A 23744-nucleotide genomic window follows, 5' to 3' on the forward strand; every position below is an offset into this window, starting at 1 on the left:
AAGATTTTTGAACGTGAGAGGCTTTTAGAATTCAAAATTCTCACCTTTAGTCATCGACAAATTGCTGCAAGTTTTGATAAATGTTATGGTTTGATCTCATATTTGAGTTTGGGAGAAAAAAGATTAGAATTATAATTATAGTTCCAAAAACACAGTAAATACTTTTAGGGGCACAAATTAATTAACCACCGAACATCAGTGAAAGAGCTGCTTCCAGTGGCTGTGTAGATAAGTCTCACTGGCTCTCCCCCTGTGCCTGTCATCATTTATTTTTCATCAAACTGCGACTGTGTGGTTTTTTTTTTAAATACCTCTGAAAAAGAAAGATCAAATTTTTTTTACAAAACATGCTTTTTTTTCCCTTCTCCTTTGCTTCTCTCTCCTTCCATCCCTACCCATTCCTGCCCTCCTCTACCCCGTCTTGCATCTCTCCACCCCCCTGCCTGGCCTGCACTGCCTCCGCCCTGCCATAGCCCCATTGCTCTGCGGCCTCTCTCTTCTAACTCCTGCCGGCTACAGCTTTGTACCTCCTTCCTCTGCTCCCTTCTGGTCAGGTACAGGTATTGGTTCTCTCTCTCTCTCCCTGTCTTTGCCTGTCACTTTAACACTGGGTCTCTTTCTCTCTTCACCTCGCCTGTTGATGGCTGCTCGGGAACGCTGGCTGTCCGTTTGCGTCACTGCATGAAAATCTGGGCCTTTTCCATCTTTCATGTAGCTTCTCATTGAACCGTCTCACCTCTTGTGTAGTTTTGCACACATACATGCCATTCTGTACAAATTGCATGTTTGTACGATGTGTGTCCACATTTTTGCATGTGCCTGCTTGTGTGTGTGTGTGTGAGGTGCACCTTTAAGAAAAAGAGTAGAGTGTGTGAGATGTTTTCCACAGTTGGTATGTGGCTGGGTTTTGTGTGTGCTTGTCCAGGTCTGTCTGTCAAAGTAAAGGTGGAAGTGTCCAAATACACAGAGCTCCTCTATATTAGATATTCTATCCCTACGGCCAGCTTGTAGAGGTCTGACATTCCATTTCCACATGTCAGCTTTGCCCAGTCGGACCACCGGTCAGCGTCTGAAAGGGAAGAGAGCCGGCAGGGTGGGATGGAGCTAGCTAGCCGGCTCCACATGTGTCTCTCACACCGCTGTCTGCTCAGCAGGAGACATGTAGTCTAACACAGACTGCTGTCAGAACCCTGCTAAAGCTAAAGCTATGACTCTAAAGCTATGCACAGCTCTTACACTCAGAGTAGTGAGTTTGTACAAAGTCGCCAGAAGTCAAATTACCTGGCTGAAATTCCAGCGTGATGTACAAAATTGGCAGTTTTTTACATAAAATAGTTCCTTTTGTTCATACTAGATTCTAGCTAGTTTTATGAAGAACAGCTGGCTGAATTTGGCTGCGTAATTAAAACTTTTCCTTCATTATATTTGCTCTGTGGTTTTATTTTCTTGAATACTTTAGATGAAAGGATCAGAGACGCTGGAATTTTATTGACGCTGTGGGGGAGGGGCGGTGAAGGTCCTTTCTATCTTTGTGTGAAAGGAAGAAAAATAAAATTGGTGACCAAAAAGAAACCTGTAGTTGTCAAAGTTAGACGTGTGTAACTCCAGGCCTCTCCACCTCTCTGTCCGTATGAGCGTCTACATGTTGCAACCGATGTGTTTGAACTCGTCGTCAGCAAAAACCATGGATGAGCACATTCTCTCTTTTTCGTCCTGTTTTGCATCCCCCTCATTTTCTTTTCTCTTCCTGCAGTGTTTACCCCCAAAGTGATTGGTGTGGCAATAGCGCGGTACGACTTCAGCTCACGCGACACCCGGGAGCTCTCTCTGCAGGAGGGAGACGTGGTTAAGATCTACACCAAGTCGGGAGCTAATGGCTGGTGGAGGGGCGAGGTCAACGGCAGGGTGAGTGGAAACCTTAAGGTGCTCAATGGCAAATTGTGGGAGGGGGGGCTTGGTTTTGCCTTCCAGGATATCATCTTTTTCTAAAATTCCCAAAAATCCCCATGTTGGTGGGCAGCATGCCATTATTCTCCTTTAAAAACAATCAACCTTGATATAAAGTATGTATCTGTCAGTATTGTTTAATCAAGGCACAGAAGTTTGTATTAGCAGTCTTCACTCTGAAATGATTCTAGCTGCTAAATTCTTAAATCCAATTTTGGGTAGCAGTAAAAGCGGGCGTTTTGCAGAAGAAAAATTTGGCAGATATTTTTGTCTGTGGCTACCTGGAAGGGGCTGTTCAGACTCAGTCTATTTTTTCATTAGTCAGTTGTGTGCAGTATTTATGTTTCCACATATCCTGTTGGAAGGATTCATTTGCTGCTCTTACATCACTTAAATGCATACGTTTTTCCAATGCCAGGAGCGCTCTCTAATCAGGTGTTAAATTCTGAGCGAAAAGGCAGGAAATCTGTGCGTCGACTCCCACTCGTGGCTGGAGTTTAGGTCGGCGGCGAGCGGCGGACTGAGTGCGTGCTTGTGTGTAAATAATGTGTTTGTGCTGCGAGTGTGAAGTGAACAGCTGCAGTAAATGGAGCTTTTCACTTTTACTAAGCCTGATGTGTGCACTGATGCCACTCTTAAAAAAACTAAGGAGGGGGAGAAGAGTCTGTGAAGTGCTGCTAGTGTCTCTTTAGGGCAAGCAGCCAGTAAAAACAGTTGGTATTACTTTTGTTGGCTCTTTCTATTTAAAATTCCAATATATCAGTACAATAATATCACATCATTAAAGCAATACAACAGTTTTTTTTTATTTTACCAAGTTGCTATTGGCCAATCAGATTCGTAGCTGCTGACGGCGTTTGATGGTACTTGCAAACCATTCAGGTTGTACTGGTAGTCCAGCTCCTCCAAGATGGCGCATCTATATGTGCTTTTGTTAAAAATGTTTGCTGTGCTTTCCAGCACACACTCATCAGCATGGAGGAGATACCAGGAGGTGAGCTTTAAATGAGGAGAGCTGGACAGGGCAGTAGAAAGGCATCAAAGCAGCAGCAACAGCTCTTTACTGGGTCCTGGTTACATCTGCAAAGTGTCTGAAGTAGCAACAGCTGAAGCAGACTGAGAAAATGATGACTGATGGCGACATTCGACCCCTGTCTGGTTACTAATCTCAGTCTCTTTTCCCCCCTCAGGTGGGCTGGTTTCCATCCACATACGTTGAAGAGTGCGAGGAGTGAAAGGGCCCGGATGAGGGAAAAAAGAGGAAGATAAAAGAAGAAGGGCAGCGGTGGAGTAAGCAAACCGATCTCATGACAGTGACTGAGTGAGCTTTTGCACCCCCGTCTGCTCCCGCGTTACTTTTCAGAGTGAAGCAGACGGCTTCGCTCACCTCCACGGTGCCCTGTTGCCTAAAACCATCCCGGAAGCCTTTGGGAGAGGAAAGGACTATAGTACGCTGCAGATGCAGAGATGCACAGTCATTTCTGCTTGACTCTGTGTGGCTAAGCGACTCCACCGACTAGCAGCTTGCCTGTCAGCAGGGCACAGGTCTTCGCCAGACACCCCCAACCCACCCCCTCGCCCTCCTCCTCTCCCCCTCACTTCATACGTCCATCCATAATTCATCCTCCACTTCCTTCCTCCCTGCCCTAGCCAGCCGCAGCGCCACAACTCCCACCTGTTTCCGCTTGCCAAGTCGGCCGTTGCCTGAACTGTCAGCAGCAGATACTCAAACGCCGCTCTTCCATTCATCCGCTCATCCATTCATCCATCTACACCCCCCCCTTATCGCTCTGTGTGGGAATAGAGTCATCTGAGAGTTGGGAGACACTTCAGTTTTCCTTTTTTTCCCCTTTCATCCTCATGTCTGAAGGGATTTCAGTCAGTTTTGACCTTGCCTGCCTGTTTTTTTCCACTAATGCAGGTGGATATTGATGACTTGATGACCCAGATTCATACACACATACGCGCGCGCGTACCACCCACCTCTCCTCTCCCTTCAGATTATTATCGCCGCACACTTGCACACGCACTCTTCCAGGAGATGTAAGAGAGGGATGGTGTCGGATAGCATCGCTGCACAGTGCCAGCAATTGATCGCTGTTGTTCCTATTTTCCTTCCACCTCCTACATTCTTTATCTCCAGACCAGCCTCTCATGTTTTTTACTTGTCTTGGCCGTTAGCGATCCCCACGCTCTTATCGGTGGCAGCTCTGTCAACAAGAGCCCATCCGCCAAGGGTTTATCTTATTGGAGGCATTAGCGGCTCGTCGGGGGTGGTGGTGGCGGTGGAAGGGGGAGGGGACAAACCACGCTACCTGGAAGCCACCTGCTACCTTAGCACTGAACGGCAGAAAAGAAAAGCACATACACAGCCCCAGCCTTGTTCTTCCCCAGTTTATCGTCTCATCGTTTCTTAGCATGTTTTGAGCTGTTGTTCCAGTTTCATCGTGTGCAGGTTTGATAAACACGGCTGATTACGTTCCAGAGGCTGCACTGGTCGACCAGGAGAGGCTATACTAACACCGACACCTGTCTCACAGAAATGGACTAGAAAAAAAATATAAAAAATATATATTTTAAGTAGTCTAGAAGGACTAACGTCATCTTTTAGAAACCTTTCTGTCACGCTTATATCTGCCTTCCCCCACCGCCCTCACCCCGGTTGTGCACAATGCTTCCTTAGTAAGAGTAAAAGCGGATTTTCCCACATTTGAAGGAATAAAAACCTTCACAGAGACGCAAGCTGTGCACGCTTTTAATGTTAACATCAACGGCAGAAAGGAGAAAGGTGCCAGAGGACACAGATCCAACATAGTGATCATGCACGCTGGACATGGAGGACTCCTCAGTAGCTGGCTTTGTTTAGCAATGAAATATTTGTTGGCTGTAACCTCAAATCATGTCTTTTTTCTATTTTTCAATGTGTACATACTGAAACTTTTATTTAATCGATGGTTGGTGATGTCTTTCCTCACAGTCGCCCTGTCATAGAGCAGTCCACATCGCATGTATTATGTAAGGATGGTCAAAACACTACTTTGAACTAGTCCTTTAATGTCTAGTAAGTTGTTGTTTGTCTGCATTTCTTCATTTTTCCTTCTTTTTTTTTTAACCATGCAGTTCAGCTAAAATATGATCGCATTTGTCATTGGAGCACACTGCAGGGAAGCTTAAGGAGCAGCTTAAGTGGAAACTATGGTGAAATTCTCTTGTAGACGTTGAGTTTTCAGAGTTTGTATTGATTTGACGAGATGAAAGAAACCATCGCTCTTCAGCTAACTCGAGAATCAGCCCGCAGGGCAATCCTTCCAGTCAGAGCTAGCCCTTCCACTGTCACGTCTGCACTGCGGTGATGCCACTGAGTATCACATTTTCTGAATTTAAGTAACGATTTATTATGAAGCAAGCCATTTATATACGCTTAATGGAGCCATTATAGTTGAAAGTCATTAATAACTCCTTGTCAGCGCCGTCTCTCCACGCCTTTTGTGATATGTAGGAGAAATGTGTTTTATATGCAGACGTTTTCTTAAAGAACTAGACCGAAGGATCGCGTTGTCATATGTTTGTGCCGTCTCCCTGCCTACCCGACACACTTTCCTCTGCTCATCAACAGTGTCGTTAAGTGACCACTAGATGGAAGCATTTTAAACACAGCCTAGCAGCCACTTCTCACTCTGCAAAAGTTTGGGCATGACATCATCTGATTAGGAGGTGAACGATATTAAAGGAAACAGCTGGCAGCAGGCTCAGACGTGCTGCTGCGAGCGTGAGAAACAGAGGAAGCTGTGAAAGACAAGCCCAGAGTATCAAAGTACAAAAGGAGGGTTGTTTAAACTGCTCCTTGGGCAGATACCACCATGACTTTTATTTTTTATTTTTTTGACGTGTATTGATCATTTCTGATGTTCGAGAAACTTCTCATCAAGTAAGAGCCTTCAGGACCTCCTGCTCTCCAGCACGACTGCTGTCTCCGAACAGTCAAACATGAGATTTGAGAGTGAGAGAGAGTTGTGCTGCAGAAGGAGCACACCTCTCTCCCGTCTGGGGAGAACTGGAGAACTGGAGTGGGCTCCTCTAATCGCAGACTCTGGTAATCCACTCCTGCTCTCCCTCCTCCACCCAGATGAACTCTGACAGCGGGGCCATTTACAGCTGCAGGCTTTCCTCTCGTCCAAGTGTGCCTCCAGATTTTTTCTTTTCTTTTTTTTTGTGGGCAGGAGGGACGGGAGGAAGGCTCAAGGGTATCTGTGATCTAATCATTACACCATCTCCTCACCTCAGCGACCCTGCTGCATCCATCTCTCTGTCGGCTCCCCTCTCTCTTGCTCTATCTCACCGTGTCACTCCCCTCCTCTCTCTCCCACTCGCTCTTTACTGCTCTCTTTCCCCATCTATCTTTCATCCAATCTCCGTCTCCTCTGTTTCTCTCTGTATTCCGTCCCTCAACCCGACGCTCTGTAGGCTGTGACCGCCGCTGTGTGTTGGTGGGAGGAGAATCGGAGATTCTGTATTACGAGGAGGCAGAGAGGCTCAATCGGAAAACAAGCCCAGCAAAATGAGGACTAGTTTAATTTTACCGCAAATTAATAGGCCGGGAGAAATGATGCCAGTTAGAGAATGAATTAGAATTTACTCTCGCTATTGTGATCCCCTTGGTGTATGCACAGATTATTTCCATATGCACAGGCACATCCCACGTGGGAAAATCATTTTGACTGAATTCAGGGCTGTGTTGTTGTATTAACCTGAAACACAACTCAAATATGAAGAAAACATGGATTTTTTTTTCTTCCTTGTTTTTTTTTTTTTTTTAGTCAGTACTTCCTGTGGACTAAAGTTTGCATTGTCTGTGTTCATGCTTTTGTTATTTCAATGAAGCCAAAGATGTATGCTGTACTTACTGTTATGTCTCATAACCACGGTACCCAACCGCTGTGGCCTAACTCTAAAACTGTGCAATCCTGAGTGTGTAGCATATCCCTGTATTGTTGCTGTACTATACTGTAAATGATGTACATAGCACATAATAAAGATATACAGTACACAGCTTCTTCTGATGCACTTGTATTTCATGTCTTTTTTTAATAGATTTTTCTTAATTTTGAGAGATTGTAGTTTGAGTGTCAAGCCCTGGAGCTGAAACAACACAAATGCCAAAAATGTCAGTTCCTCAAATGTCCACATGAGGCTGACTCCAAACGTGAGTCAAATCCAATTGATCCCCACTGTTAAAATGCACATTTTTACAGCACAAATAAAGATGTTTAAAGTCTGATTAAAAATATATTTTTATATCTATTGCATATTTACACCATGACAGCTTTATAGGGGTTGAATTTTTATATATGTCACTCTATATTTAATTTGAATTAAAGTATGCATTATGTGAGGCGTGGTTTCTTTGTATGACAGGTGGATGTCAATCCGGTTGTTCAGTCTGACGTCACTAGCCGTGTCTGGGTCTAAACTCTGCTGAAGGTCCATATATCAAACGATCAGTATGGCATTACTGAGAGTTGAAAAACTGTCTAAAGTCTTTCATCTTTAATAAAATGATCAGCGTTCTGCTCTACCAGGTGTAACAATTGAGTTTAGCATCCAGGCATCCATGAAAACGGAATTTATGACATTTAACGGAGTTAGAAGTTAGCAGGGAGTTAGCTCGCTAGCTTCTATCTAAATACAATATAGCATGTCCTGACTGCGGGGTTTTGGAAACAAATTAAAACATACAGCTCTGTTATCACTTCCAGCATAACTGAAGACAGGAAACTAAACAGCAGTGACGTTTGTAGGGTTACTGAAGTTGGGCTAGCTGGTATATAATGATGTGCTACCGCTAGCGACACAGCTATGTTAGCATAATATAAACAAGCTAACTTTTTTTCCACTCGATAAAAGTTACCGTGAGTGTTCTCGGTGGTCAGGAACAAATGTAATCACATGGCAGGATGCTGTAAAAGGACCAAACTTCAGCCAGGAGAACAACTGAGATAATCCATCCACAATACGAGGTTAGTCATTCATATACTGCTGCATGGGCTGGGCTGTAGTTACATCCTAAGGTTTTAAAAACTGAGCTTAAATAAATGATTAGCGGTAATAAAAGCCGAGGGAGGTGAACAGTGATCACTGACTGTTTTAGGAGCTTTTTGAGATTAAATAGAAGAAAATACAAAACATTAAACATGTTAACAACACAAAAGCCATATTAAACGCAGACTACTTTATACCCGGAAGTAGGATTCGTCGCGTCATCACTGAACAACCGGATGCTGCTACCTCTTGATCATGCTTTTTATTTTGTGCATTTTCCCAACTGTAGGACTGATAAACACTATTTTAGCTTAGCTTAGGTTAGCTAAACGTATGTATATTGACGTCAGTAAATTTGTGTTTACAGTACTTTAGGATATAGTTAGCTCTACAGACTGGGAGTGAGTATGAACATTATAACCTGTTTTGAAGTGGTAGGTCGTTTAAAATGCAGTCTAACAAGTGCAACCAAACATCAGGTGTTTCTGTGCAGCTTTGATCGCAGTCCGTCTGCTAGCTACAAATGTCGTGCAGTGTGTATTTTTTAGAGTGGGGAAAAGTACATATGTGACAAGTTCAGAGATGAAAGACGTGAAAAATGGCAGGAGAGGTTATTATTGTTTTTAAAGGTTATTTTTAAAAGTAGGGACTGAATAGCAAGTGACATTTGATAAAATGGAAATCCAAAGCTACATGTAACATACTAATCCACGCTGGAATTTTTGTAATCAGATGGTGGGTCTGTACATGAAGCATTGCTAAAATCATCTGCTAATGCATTTTTAAAAATCTTGAAAAACAAATTATGGTAAGAGTATTAGAAGACTGGACAGTGTAGTGACGGTAGTACTGCCTACAGTAACAGGTGATGTTAGATAGGAGTAGAGCAGCCTGGTGTTCATGGGTAACTGTAAACTTAGGTATAATTAGGAAAAATACCTTTTTTTTTCCCGCGTTAGCCAAATTTCACCGTCATACTACTGTAGCCTTGCACTCACTAAAGGTTGGAAGCAGCCATGAAAGCTCATGTAACATCATATTTAGGAGCTATTACTATCTGTGTGATGCACTCATACAGTCTGGATGCACATATCTATTGACGCTTGCTAGCACTAGCTGATAACTTAGCACTCCACCTTTTTTTTGGCTCCAAAGAAACAACATGACGCTGGCAAAACTTAAGTCTTCAACACAGGAGTTCACAGAGCGACGGGTGACATCACACTAGCTTTGCCCATCCTTTGTACACAGTCTGCTTAGCAGTCTGCCTAATTTAGCAACATAAGTCACAGCCGTGTTGAAAAAGTGTTAAAAGTTGTAAGTTCCTACATGATTCTCAATCATACTGCTGCACTGGAACTGAAGTATTTTTACTGAAGTATTTCCATCGAAAATAATATACACAAATCAAACCTTCTGTATATTACCACTTCTACTAATGCAAGCTTTTTTGGCGGACTTTCTCTTGTTTTCCATCGTGATATTTGTACATTAACAGGCAACCTCATGGCCACATACAAGCAAATAAAAGCAAAGAAGGCTGAGCAAACATAAAACCTGCATGAGTTATATTTATTAAATGAAAAAAGTGAATCATGTTGGTTGAATATATTTTTATCATACCTAAGAAGCACAATTATAGACATAACTTTTAATGAAGACTTGGATGAATAATTTGGAGTTGGTGAATTTTCAGATAAATTGGACCCTGAAAAAAATATTCAAGGTTAAGGCACACATTACAATTGTGAATATTGGTGTTATTAGTGGGAAACTGCTTAACTACGTGCTGGGTCACACTGTGCTCATTAGCTGACACGTTTAACTCTTTTAATCTTGCAAAATAATGAATAAACGAGGACATGAAACATCCTGTGAACTTCACTATGGTCAGTTTCATCTTTGTTAACTCAGTCAGCCTGGAAGTGACTTTTTTCTTGAAATTAGGAGCTTAAATTGCGCAGCTCCCATGCTGTCACTGACGCATTCTGTTGCTGTTTCCTCCACAGGACTTAAATAACCTGCAGCCAGTGGGGTGCTGTTTCTCACCAGCGTATTGGCTAATAAGTGTGAATGAATGTGGGGATAAACAGTGGGTCTTGTTGCTGTGATCATGCTGATAATTATGAACAGACTTCTAAAGCCTCTACTTCTAAAAATAGTAATAAATGAATACAAAAAAGGTAAACACTACCAGTACTGTGACTGTGCAAAAACACGCAGTGAATAGTTGTATTGGTGTCAAAAACAACAAAAAAAATGTGTACAAAAGTTGTGTGTACAAGCCACAGACCATATGCTTGCTGTGGCTTCTATGTAAAAGTGATCTGAATCAGGTCTTGTTTATTTGGTTGTGCATATGTGGGTGCCCGTGTGTGGGCGGTGGTCTCTTTGGCCATCTGGTGCCTGGTTACCTGCCACTGCTGCTCGGTCTCCAAATGGATCAATAGTGGCGGGCTGTAACAGCCAGTGCCCTTGGCACTGCAGGGGTGGAGAGTGAAGCTGTACTAAATGCCCACCAGGTGGGCTTCGCCTTGGCTGGGCCAGTCTGGATCACGCCGGTCCACTTCCAGCTGAGGTTTAGACCACCAGTGTGACAGATGGCTGCATGACATCACCCTTCTTCGCCACTCTGAAAGAATGTTAGGCCCAACTCTTGGACTGCTGTAGTCGTGCTTGATATGAGATTTTAACGATGAGCAAATATTTGTTTTATGTGCTGCAGGAAACAGGGTGGACTCATTTCTGTCAAAGATAAGACCCAAAGATGCCTGCTCAGTGGAAGTCCATCTTATCCTTTAGAGAGAAATGTTACTTCTCATTTATAATATTAATCCTTTTTGCTGTGTTAGGTTAACACAATGAGGACCAGCCATTCAAAACTCTGCTCAACTACCTGAACTGGTTTCACTTTAGCACTGCAGCCATTTTTCTTTTCTTTTCTTTTTTCAAATCCTTCATAAGAGCTGCCGTGTTTTGACTTCTTCGACTGCACTCCACATATCCCGCTCTATTTCTCACTCTGCCTCGCTCATGCTTTCTCTGGGTTTATTGCTGTCTTTTGGGGCCATGAGGGAGCCATCATCATTGCCAGACGGTATGGCTGCTGTGTATAAATATCAAGCAGCACTCTTTCCCCAATGTTTTCCTGGAGACTATCAGCACTGCATAAACATTGAGGTGCTGTCTACAGAACACACTCAGACAGCTCATCACCATAAAACCACACATACACCTGTCCATTCAGAAAAAAACAGAGCCACACAAACACACGCACGCTTGCTTTCCTTACTGGTTGGAGCCAGTACATTATTGTAGCCTCTAGCTTATTTTCTTACAAATGTTATGTATGCAGTGTTTTTTAAGGAAACATATGTCTGCTGTAGCCCTGCTTGCATGTTAACATGGCTCGGCATTGCTCAGAAACAAAAGCGATTGCATTTATTCCATCTGACACCTGCACGAAATACACTCATGCATACTGTAGTGCACTTTTCAGAGCCTCACTTCTCAGTCTTCGCTGTTATTCACACATGCAATCACAAACAATCTATAGCGCGTCCCCCAACGCACACGGCGATGACAGATGGTAGCGAAAAACTGCCTTCAATAATAACCGCCGTTACAAAACGGTTAAAAATGTATCCTTTCGTCAGCTCAGAGACTCCCTCCAAAATGTATTCGCCACATTACACTTGCTGCATTTAACAGGTTCAGCTCTTTTCTTCTCCGAGCCTCCTTAGAGTCGTAGAGGTGTTTGTCCTTCCAGATCCACGTTCAAGGTCAACCTGAAAGCTTCCCGCGTAGCCGGGAGTGTGGATGTAAATGTACTGAAACACAAATACGAACCTGATAATAAGAATCTTAAGCTGATGCATGCCGTTATATTCTAATACATGTGTCATCACACTCAAGTATTTACAGTGTGATGACGCCCTTTAGTTCGTTCTCCAACATTTCTTTTTCATTGCAAGAAAAACAAGATGAAAACAAGAAAAGCCTGGGATGATTGTGTGTTTGTGTCTGCATGTGCACATGCATCACACCTGTGACCTATTCATGCTGTCTGGAGGTTGCTGTAATACAGAGGCAGAAGGTTATATATGATTATATATAGTCGCCTTGAGGTGACTGCTGTCATTGTTGGTCTTGTGCTGTATAAACAAACCTGAACTCAGTTGAATATTGGCCTTCTGTATTATTAGTGTGAATGCTTGAAAAGCATTCACAGTATTGTTCTTCTAATCTTTATTCTATTTTATTCTGTATTCCGTACGTTTTTTGTACTCCTACTCCTTCAAAACCGTTCAACTTAGAAAAACCATTCAAACACCATTAGATTCCTCTTCTTTTGGACATGACTGCTTCTATTTTTCTCATTTTTAACATTTATATTTTTAATTTTATTCAACTTTATTCAACAAAAATTTCCCAAAATTTCCCATGTATTTCAATGGGGAGACCCTTCAAATCCTCATTCAACTTACTCATTTTTAAACTCTTACTACTTCCACATACATTGACATAGAGCCACCATTCAAACTTTAAAACGAAGACAAAACATTCAACTATTAAACTTGTATTTATCTTTTCAATATCTATTATACTTTTTCTTCAGTTCCAGTTTAAGTTTCATGATGTTTTTTCACCCGTTTCAGAGTTTATAATGGGTGTGTATGGGACGGAATGTTGGGGCTAGAGTGAGACAGCTCAACTGCTAGAGTGAGAGGAGCAAAAAAATTAATCTTAAAATCTTTTTTAAAACTGCTGCTGTGTCCACAGCGTTTGCTCTACAGGTATGATTTTACCCTCAAAACGTAGCCATGGCTGTCCTCTTTCATCCAATGTGTTTACTATTGTACTAGGTGTTATGGTTCTTTCATAAATGTCACCAATGCACAGCCTCCTCCCTCCAACTCTTCCATAGACTCTAATGTTAAAATGGCTCAGAAGGTTCGTTTGAAAATCAGAAGAGCATGGTGTCTTTACACTGTCACCACGTCCATATAATAAACTCCACAGGCATGAAAACTGAGAATTTGGTAGACTAGACATGGCTGTCGCTCACGGTGAAAGAATTTTGTCAATACGACATGTACTTTTCATTTGGGAAGAATTTGTTTGGGCCTGACTTTTCTGTTCATTTTAAGCAGCAAAAGTGAGGTGCATGTCTGTGTCGTGTGTATGGAGCCATTGGGTGCAGTCACTATAGCAACCAGGCTCACACCTGCCTGCTTAACGAGCTCTCTCTGCCACTCTGCCAAAATTCATCTTAAACACTTCTCTTTCAACTGCTGCTGTGTCCACAGTGTTACAGCCATCATTTTACCCTCAAATTGTCACCATTATTGTTCTCTTTCCAACACAGTGTCTTTCAAAGCTCAGACATTTAAACTTTTTAAACTGTGTGGATCAAAGTGGAGGGATCACATTTTCTTCATTCAGTGATTCAAAGAATATGACCTTTTAATATTCATTCAGATGTTTTCTGACTCTAAATGTTCTTTTCTCATTTCTTAGGGTTTTCTAATTTACATTTAAAACATTTTCAGTTTTTTTCCAACTCCTTCTTCTGTGTAACCTTCAGCTTTTAGCAGTTCAGCACCTTTGTTTTCAGGTTAAATTCGGGTTTTTTTTGGTTTTTTTTAATCTCATTCAATATTTTTAACTCAAAATTCAGCAATTAATTCATTTCAGTGCATACATTCAGATTCAAGCATTCACACTGCAGTTTCTTCAGAAAATGCACTTTCTAGTTACAGTTAAAGTTATACTAACTCATTCCAGTGTGTTACCATGGCTACATGACAGCAAATTACCACAGAAAAGCACAATGCTTTTAAAAATATATAAATGAAAAATAAATAATACATGCATGCACTATGCATTTGTGTAAAATGTACTCGTGCACATTCTTGCAGAATACAATCGTTCTCGCCTCAGATCAGAGCAGATTCAGATACAGTCGTGAAAAAGTTTGGAGACTCTCAGCAACAGTACCCTGACTATTGTCAGTGGTCAGAATGTGTAGACACTTCCTGCAAAAAGAAGACATTGATGCCATTGACCGGCCCTTACATTCTCAGACCTGAATCCAATTGCGAACCTCTGGGACATTGCATATAACTGCATTTGACATCCCCTAATAGCACCACAGACTGTCCAGCAGCTCACTAATGATCTGATCTAGATCTGAGAGGAGATTCCTTCATCTACTTCCCTACTGTTTCATGCTATTAGTAGTAATAAGGACACTAGCAAAAAAAAAGCAAAACTCGAGAAAAATCGGTTTGGTGGGATAAGTAGAATTCAATTCAATGTACTTATATAGCACCAAATCACGACAACAGTTGCCTCAAGGCACTTGCTACTGTACAGTAAAGACCCTACAATAATACAGAGAAAACCTCAACAATCAAATGACCTGCTGTGAGGAAGCACTTGGCAATAAAGGGAAGAAAAAACTTCTTTTTAACAGGAAGAAACGTCCAGCAGAATCAGGCTCAGGGAGGGGCGGCAATCTGTCGCAACTGGCTGGGGCTGAGGGCAAGAAGAGGGGATGGTCTGTGGTCACCACCTGCAAAACCATTCAGTTATGAGGCTTTATGTGGCCTGCTGTCACTTTATTTAACGCTGAAGCCGATAATATAATTTCACAATGGTTTATGCTTCCTAACTGGACTGAATGATATCCCTGAAGTTTCACTGATTGTGCTAAACTGTGATGATCAAGTCATGTTTTAATGGGTTTTTTGAGCAGTGGATTAGATTTTCCTCGAGGCGAGCACATCCTGGATGAGCTGTAACACAGAGGACGTCAAGAAGTACAGTTTGGTGTCTTAAGAAGAAATTAGCTATAGAGAAATTAAATGTTTTTATGCCACGGTGTAAACGTGTAAATTTCACTATCAGAAATGGGTATTTTAGCATCTTTAGGGGTTGACTCAATTTGGAGGAAGCCTTTTGGCCATTTGTGTCCCTGCAGTTTTTGGAAGCGCTTTGCAACCTGACATCATTTCTTTCAATCATATAGTGCAACCTAACGTGTATGCAGAAAAATTGAGAATAAAATTGTAGTTTGGGTGGATTATATTCATGAAATTCCATTTTAATTATATATTTACAGTGACTGACTCATTTTTATTTGTACGTGATTTTAGAATTTTCTCATGCGATCACCTTTTGACCTTAGCACTTTCACTTACAACAATATAAGATCCCCTAAAACCGAAAACTTTCATATAATTTAGATGAGTAAGAACTTTATTTAAACTTTTATTAGGCTTTCAAAAGTTTTCAAAAATATCAAATAAAAATGTGGATTAAAGGGCAAATATAATTCAGTGCCTCATGCAGTGGCACTGACATAAAAAAAAACATGGGTGTCTTAGATTGGAATATTTACCTCACTACAAATGTGCTATTGCTTCAAGGCACCGCTGGGACACGCAGATACAGAATATATATGTGATGTTAGTTAACAGGCTAGAAAGGGTTGAAGCCGCCTCAGGGCGAATATAAGAGAAATATTAGGAACATTAATTTTAAAGTGTGTAAATGAACTCCAAGTAGCCTTTTATTTTCACTCCAGCGGATTTAAATTTTAAATCAGTGTTTTGACTCATGCACAAGTGCAAGTTCATCACAGCAGAGGTCTCCGGGAGATCCTGGAATTCTTCCGTCCCCTGTGATTTGTACCGGGAGGCTGGAGCTCACAATGATCCACTCCAATTTGGCAGAGGAGATGAGGGAAGGTCTCACTCTGCGTGGTAAGCTACTGTCTCGGTTACATTTCATTTGCCCCTGTCTTCCAACTGCATTAGCCCATCACGCCTTGTAATATTGAAGTGGGACTGGAAGGATTTTCCGGCAGCGTATAACTTGAGTTACAGGATCCTCACCGCTGTAATGAACGCTGCAGACGGGCGGTATGACATGCCATTTGCCTGACATCAATTATCTACATGACTATCACATTTCTAATTTGACATGTTAACCACTTGATTGCATTTACTCCACCGAGATGTTTGGTTCTGAGCAAGTGTGCTGTTTTAATGTGGGGACATTATGGCAGTATCATGAATAAATGTTCAGTTTTTTCCCCCTCCCTATGATTTAGATGCTGCAGAGACACAATTTACTGCTACACTTAGCTAATACCTTAATTCTGTAATGTACTTCTTCAATTACAGGGAAGAAGAAAGAGGATGAATTCAGCTATTTATAGTTGTGTTGTTTTTTTTTAATATGAAAAGCACAGAGCCCTGGAGGCCCTGTTAAAAACATGCTGGTTAACACTTGACACACAAACGCAGCACAAAGCCATCTGTTTCAAGTCACAGATATTTCAATCAACGCTTAAGAATAAGACGATGGGGAAAAAAAGTGATATGGGAGCAAAAAAGAAGTTTTCTGTACTTGAGATCCTCATACTGCAGCCGGTGCACCCAGTTCGATCTCTGATAACAAGAAGTCCCTGTTAGGGCTTTACTTTAGCAACGTTTCACATCTGTGCTGCTGCAAATAATGAAAGGACTCAAAAGCCAGGGAAGAAGGAGAAAAATCGTTTATTGAAAACAAATGTGGCTAATCAGCTAACATTAGAGAGCCGCTTTACATCAATCCATCAGATCATCTTATAACATCATACCAATCAAAGCCTACTTCTAGTGTCCGTTTAAACAGGAGTCGCTGTTGAGAAGAAGGGATTGGCTGCTGGGCTTGCACATGCAGCTCTTTGCTTTGCTAGACGTTCATGAATGCAGCGTCAATACTGCTAATAAAATATTAAAAAGACATATAAGCCCTTATTAAAGTTTTTAATTTGGTAAAACAGAAAAAAAAAACCTTTAAATATGCATCTTAGTTTTGTTTACGTGTATTTTGGCTTATATGACACAGCAGATAGTGAATATATTATAGCATATCTCTCTCAGATTGACTTCTCTTTTTATTGGCTCACTGTTATATCCAGAATTGAATTTAAAATTCTTCTTCTCACATACCAGGGCTTGAGTAATCAGACCACATTTCTTCTTAAACACCTCATAGTCACAGTTCCTATGGTTTAAAAGTAGAATTGGAGGCCGAGTCTTCAGCTTTTAGGCCCCTTTTCTGAGAAACAAGCTCCCAGTTTAGATTTAGGAGACAGACTACTTTTCTACTCATAAGATTAGCTCTAAAACTTTCCTTTTTGATAACGTCTGTCGCTGGGGCTGGATCAGGTGACTCTGAATCCTCCCTCAGTTATGCTGCAATAGCTTTCTGGGAGGTGCTGCGCCCCCGCTACCCGGCCCTGGATAAGCGGAAGAAGATGGATGTATGGTGTTTATACACCACTCTGCATTTCATCATTAGTTATTATTCATCTCTGGCTCTCTCTCCCACAGTGTATTTTGTCTTGTCTCCCTCCCTTCACCCCCAGCTGGTTGTGACAGATGGCCGCCCTGGAACAGGAAAAAGAAAAACTCCCTCTTCCTGTCAAAAGGGAGTTTTTCCTTCACATTGTCGCCAAGGGCTTGCTCAGAAGGAATGTTGAATTGAACTATAGCATAAAGAAACATGAAAGTCTGAGGATCCTTGATGTTAGATGTAACTTTTAAATGCTCTTTGAGAATCAGTGAGGATGCGTCTTGTCTGACACGCGACTGTGGTTCAGGGTTGTTGATATGATGCACTTACACTTGGTAAGTATATATGTATGCAGACCCCTACCCCCACCTCCCCCACCCCCAAGCCCGTGTGGCAGAGGGATGATGGAGATGTGAGAGGCAGCGCTTCTATTTTGGGGTCTTTGAGTCTAGCTCACGCTTCGCTCTGCCTCTCTCCTTCCCCCCAAACCTCAACTGGCAATTGTGCCATTCACAGCGCACCCATTCCCCAGTGTCCCCTGAAGCACCTCCAGTTGTATTCAGCTCCCATTTGTCATTCCTGGGAATGTGGTGGCGTCAGCAGTTATGCCCCAACCTCAACTGACGGTACCACACCAACAGAACGGGAAAATTTCAGCCCCTGCCTAAGGTCACCCTACTCCCTTATTACAGTTTTATATCTTCAGAGTGATGGATAATGATGATGTTGTTGCCCTATTTCGTCTGCTGTGGTAACCAAGCTCACGCGTGAATTGCTCATTCAGTTGCATTTCATTTATGCGCTGGCTCACTGCTCACAGATGTGTTAGCTCCAGCGGTGCATTTAAAAGCAGACCCAAACTCTGCTTCATACCAATGTGGTTCTGCTAATTGTATGCAAATGTCAGGGCTACCGTCCGTGCATAATTTAAGACGTTTTGTGCACTACAGAGTTTTTAGCAGAAGACTTCTGAGTTAAAAATAGTACAGGTGTAATTAATAACAAGCTGTTTTAGTGAGGCAGCTAAATGGACACCCTACTCATTCAGTTTCTTTCTTCTTGAACTGAGACATGCATTCATTTGTTACTATAAAAATAAAAATGTTGATTAGATTAGGGGTAGACACATTGTAGTATATAATGTGCTTTGATATTGTATGTGTTTATTGTACAAGCTCTGATTGTAACAGGGGTGCAAGAACAGGAGGAAAAGCCAGTTAAGAAAAAATAAAAACAACAACTGCAGCAAAAAATGAGTCCAGACTAGAACAAAGAAAACAAAGTGGCTTTAGTTTAAATTAGAAAAACTATCTTCCTAATTACAAATATATAATAAGCAAAGCACTTAAAGAAAACACAGTTTAAAAGATCTGACAGCAGGCACTGCTTTGTGTACCAACACGGAGCCTCATGCGGCAAACTAAAGAGCTGTGGGAAAAAAAAGCTTAATATCTCAACATTTAGATATTGTTGTTGTAAGCAGGGAGCAGAAAATGGAAAAGCGGCTCAGATGGTCTGTGATAGGCTGCGCGATCCCAGATTCACCTGCCAACTGCATGAGGTAGGAGGATGACCTATAACTAGTGCCCACAGAGCCTGAGCAAGCACAGAGGAACAGAGCAGGGCGATGAAGTCATTTTGGCCTGTTGTAGCCACACATGGTATACGCCGTTTGCTCACCATTTTCTTTCTTTTTTTTCACCCCCTATTTTTTGCCAAGCATTTGCCTCACTACACTAAATCCTCTTAAACACAACAGTGGGCGAGCGTGCCATCATTCATAACGCCCAGCCCTGATTCAGAGCGTTTCGAGCCCAAGCTGCCACATTTAGTTGAACTGTACGAAAACAGCCTATTAAAGAGCTGAAGCTCACAAGTTTGGCTGCAGATTTGGATGATAATTCTCTTGGTCCATCACAATGAGAGGCCCAAATTAGCATCTAATAAACAACAATCCTCCATCCATCTTTTCTATTTATCCAGGTCAGGGTCACAGGCGGGCTGGAGCCTGTCATATGGTGGTATAACCTGGACAGGTCACCAGTCTGTTGCAGGCTAAGATGGAAATGCAGACAATCATGCCTAACTCATTATGATTAAAGGAGGAACCCAGAGTTCCTGGAGAGAATTCAGTTACTTTTTATTGTCTCTATATTGTGCTAGATCACAGCAACAGTTGCCTCAATACTTTAAATATGGTAAGGTAAAGACTCTACAGCATTACAGAGAAAACACCAGCAATCAGACAGCACCCTATGAGCAAGCACTTGGCGACATGGAGGAGGAAAAACTCCCTTTTAACAGGAAGAACCCTCCAGCATCACAGATAGGTGTCCATCTTCTGTGATGGGTTGGGGGTGAGGGGAGGGAAGTAAGACCAAAGACACGATGTGGGGAAGAGCGAGAGATTAATAATAACAAATAATTAAAATGCACACAATATCTGCACAGGCTATTTAAACCCAGGTACTTCTTGCTGTGAGGCAGCGGCACTAATCGGCTCACCACCCTAAGCAACAACCAGATATGTTAAAAATTCACACACGAGAAGACGTTTTCCTTAACTGATTAGATTCTGCACACAAACAGTTAGACGTGAGGATCTCTGAATAATGGATCACGGTGGCTACAGAGACAAGATGTTGAGGCCTCCAGTAACTTGTTGAGCAGCTAACGGCGGCCCTCATTTAAAAGGTTGACAGCTCTGCTCTCATCCCTCGCAGCTACAGCGTTCACCTACAGAAACACAAAGGCCCAGCAGCAGCAGCAGCACACACTGTCGACAATCTAATAAATTAAACTCAATTAATTACCGTATTTAGCATAACTCTGGAGTTTAACAAAGGTCTTTGTGGTAGATGTATACATTATAACAATTGTTCATTTTGATGAGCAGGGATTATAAATGAGGCAATTAACGTGCTGTCAGATCGGAGGGGAAAGGGCCTCGCTGCTCATTCTCTGAATCCTTCATTTTTTTTGCATGTAAACTTCAGCCTAGAGTGCAGCGGCGCCAGGCTGTCAGATGGGGGGGCAAGGTGGGGCGAGGGGTCAGCCGGGCGCTGGAGTGACCGGGACAGCAGTGGACGGTTGACCCCATCAGCTGAGATGCCTCGTCCTTCCATCTTCTCATGTTAACCTGATTTAACTGAACGACGCGCACACACTCGCACACACACTCGCACACACACACGCGCGCGCGCGCATGCAGGCTGCCAGCGAGTTAGGTCCCCAGGCGAGAACTGGGGCTGCAGAGAGGGGGAACACATTAGCCTAATAAGGGCCATCTGGTGGCCATTCATTAACTTGACCATCCTTGAAGTCCCCGACCCAAAATGTCATTTTTCACTTTGCAGAGAAATCCGTTAGGTGACAAGAAAGAACTTGGGCCAAATTACCGGAGATGGAAAACGGTAAGACAGAGAGCAGAAAAAGAGGTGGGACTGAGGAAGAGCGGCGGAGCCAGCCAGAGTTTGTGGGTAAAAAGAGAGTGACGGGGAGTGGGAGCTCAAGTGAGGCCAGAAAGGGAGGTTAATTAGCAGATACTGTGTACACTGTGGACTCATCCAAAGCATAGCATTAGTGGCACAGTGAAACACTTTCACACCATTAGCCGACTCTTTATTTTTATACATCCATTCAACCGTGCGAGTCTGAGCGGTCGACTTTTTTCTATACAAAAACACAGCGAAATGTACCAGTGAAAATAACACCATGTGAGATCCTGTGAAAAACAGCTTCTGGTGGAAATGTGTCTTTTTGTGGAAGGATTAATGTAAAGACACTGTGACAGATGACTTTGTAGTGTATCTCAGACCTTGACTGACACTCATTTGATATGATAAGTGATTTTTAAATGAGTGTACGCTCGCACTCGCGAGACGCAACGCCCTCGTGCAACGGGGGGTCTGCGCGGGTTTAATCAAGCTGTCTGAGTCGATGCCTGCGCGGAGAAGCGCCATTCATTCTCAAAGCAAAACATTCTGCAAGGTCATATGCAAATGCTCTTATTATTTCTCACATCTTAAAATGTTTTCAAGTGGTAACGTGAGTCATCTGTATCTTTTTTTTCTTTCCTTTTTAATCCACGGCGTTAGGCGGTCATTTCTTTTCTCTGCATTTCCCAGAGCAGATGCGTGTATTTATGTTCAAGGTTGTTGTTGGTCCTGCAGGTAATATTATGTTTGTAGTGGGACAGTTTCATTAGAGCACACCGAGAGCCTTATTGGAGTAAAGTGTTACACATCTCTTCTCTGAGACCTTCCCAGCATGCAAGGACACACAATCTGTCTGTTCAAAATGTCCTTACTGAATCATAATCTCAACACAACTGATGTTTACAGTAACAAATGGTGGGGAGGATAACATTACCCATCCCCGCTCAGCGCTGCTGTCAATACTCTATTATTACATTGTTGTGTACTTGAATGGTTGCTTGAGAGTCAGCTCTTTCTCTTGGCGATCATTATCTAACATTTCTTTAGTTCATGTTCTCAGTAACAGTCGAGCCTTCGCCCTTTTCCTCTGTGCATGTGTAGTGCACTTGTGGCTCCTGTATGCCACACATGTATGTATGAGTTTTGCTGAGGTCTGTATGGACTAGAGTTGCTACGGGCATCAATTAGCTTGTTAACAAGATCAGAACCACAACTTTCTTGACAATATAAAAGCAAATCAAGAAAGTTATCACAATGTGTCAGTAAGGAGGCATCAATGTGTGGTATTGCCAAATACAAAGACAGTGGGAAAGTATGTAAAATTAATTTAAAGGTCTGCGACAGCCTGGCAGCCCATCCAGCAGCCTCTCGCCTTGTGACAGCTGGGATACGCTGCAGCCCTCTGCACTGGATAAACAGAATAAAATGAATGCATAGTTTAAAGTTTTGGAAACTCCAGGACAGTGCATTGTCAGAAACAAAGTAACACATTACTGTAATCACATTACATTTTCCAGTGATGTGGTAATGTAACACATTACTGTAATCACATTACATTTTCCAGTGATGTGGTAATGTAACACATTACTGTACTGAATTCAGTAACAGTGTCCAACAAACATGTTTTTCCCCACACGTCAGACACTGATAATCAGCTGATTTCAGTTCCAGTTTGGGAGGAGGAAAATGGTGGAGCGATACAGATTTAGAGGAGGGACATATGGACGTTACTTTTATTTTATTTATTTTTTTATTTTTACTACACAAAAGGACAAGAGCACAATCAGGACAGAAACAGTTGCATTTCTCTGCTAACACAACTTCAGGTCTTTGAAAGCATCTGCACAGACAGCATGCTAACATAGTGAATTACTTTTAGGAAAAGTAATTTCTCTGTGAATTTCATATTCCCGTGGCAGCATGCTAGGTGCTTGCTCAGATTTGAAGTTTAATTTTTGACTATAGAAACAAGTTTTCGTCCCACACAGAGTGTTCAGCGGATGCTAATGTTTTTGTCACTTTTTAGGGACTCAAACTCAAAGTAATGTCAGTACTTCCAAGCTTTAAACCAGGGGTGGGGAACTCCAGGCCTCAAGGGCCGGTGTCCTGCAAGGTTTTAGATCTCACTCTGGGTCAACACACCTGAATCAAATGCTTAATTGGTTGCCAGGCCTCTGGAGAACTTCAAGACATTTTGAGACGGTAATTTAGGCATTTAAATCAGCTGTGTTGGATCAAGGACACATCTAAAACCTGCAGCACACCGGCCCTTGAGCCATGGAGTTCCCCCACCCCCGCTTTAAACGCTGCACGGTCGCACTCTCTCCCTCACTCCATATTATCCATTGTTGATCAACACACGTCTGTTGCTACCACGGACATCACATGCTTGTACGTCATTGTCATGAGACACTCTCACAACCAAAATCGCATTTAGTAACGTAGCAAGATAGCGTACTAACAGGAAAGAAACAGTAATCTAATTACATTTTTTGCAACAGTAATCCCTTACTTTACTTGTTACCAGAGATGGGCAGTAACATGTGACTTGTAACGTGATACTGCCCATCTCTGGTAATGTCCCCAGCACTAAATATGATAAACACAGCTAGTATGTTAGCAGTTTAAAGGTCTAGCAACCCATCCAGGGTGCAGCCCGTCTTGTGCCATATGACGACATGACATTGGTACCTGATTGGTGAGTAGTCGGGGTTAGTTGATTATATAGTAATAAGTAGGGGTGCAACGATACACAAAATTCACGGTTCGGTTCGGTTCGATACTTTGGTGTCACGGTTCGATATTTTTTCGATACAAAACAAAAATGTTCATGCCTTTTTAATTTGTCATTTATTAAAATTATAAATATATATTTTGACTCAAAAGTACAGTTTTTAAATTTAATGTTGCTGAAACAACAAAGTAATAAAAATAAATAAATCTATCTGATCGAGAAATCGCTCATCTTTG

At 42.2% G+C, this 23744-nt stretch overlaps 1 protein-coding gene across 2 annotated transcripts in view; it reads left to right on the top strand.

Moving 5' to 3' along the window:
* Positions 1-6994, top strand: part of vav3a (vav 3 guanine nucleotide exchange factor a) — a 91734-nt gene extending 84740 nt beyond the window's left edge. Inside the window, exons 26-28 of one of the 2 annotated variants that reach the window (XM_012924226.4) lie at positions 474-554; positions 1754-1905; positions 3138-6994. In XM_012924226.4, coding sequence (XP_012779680.3) covers positions 474-554; positions 1754-1905; positions 3138-3182 — 278 coding nt within the window. In that variant the 3' untranslated portion in view covers positions 3183-6994. The remainder of the gene's footprint in view (positions 1-473; positions 555-1753; positions 1906-3137) is intronic. The other variant, XM_012924227.4, reaches the window with a different exon arrangement.
* Positions 6995-23744: the final 16750 nt, after the last annotated feature.

The sequence above is a fragment of the Maylandia zebra genome, linkage group LG9, assembly GCF_041146795.1.
Source record: "Maylandia zebra isolate NMK-2024a linkage group LG9, Mzebra_GT3a, whole genome shotgun sequence".
NCBI lineage: Eukaryota > Metazoa > Chordata > Actinopteri > Cichliformes > Cichlidae > Maylandia > Maylandia zebra.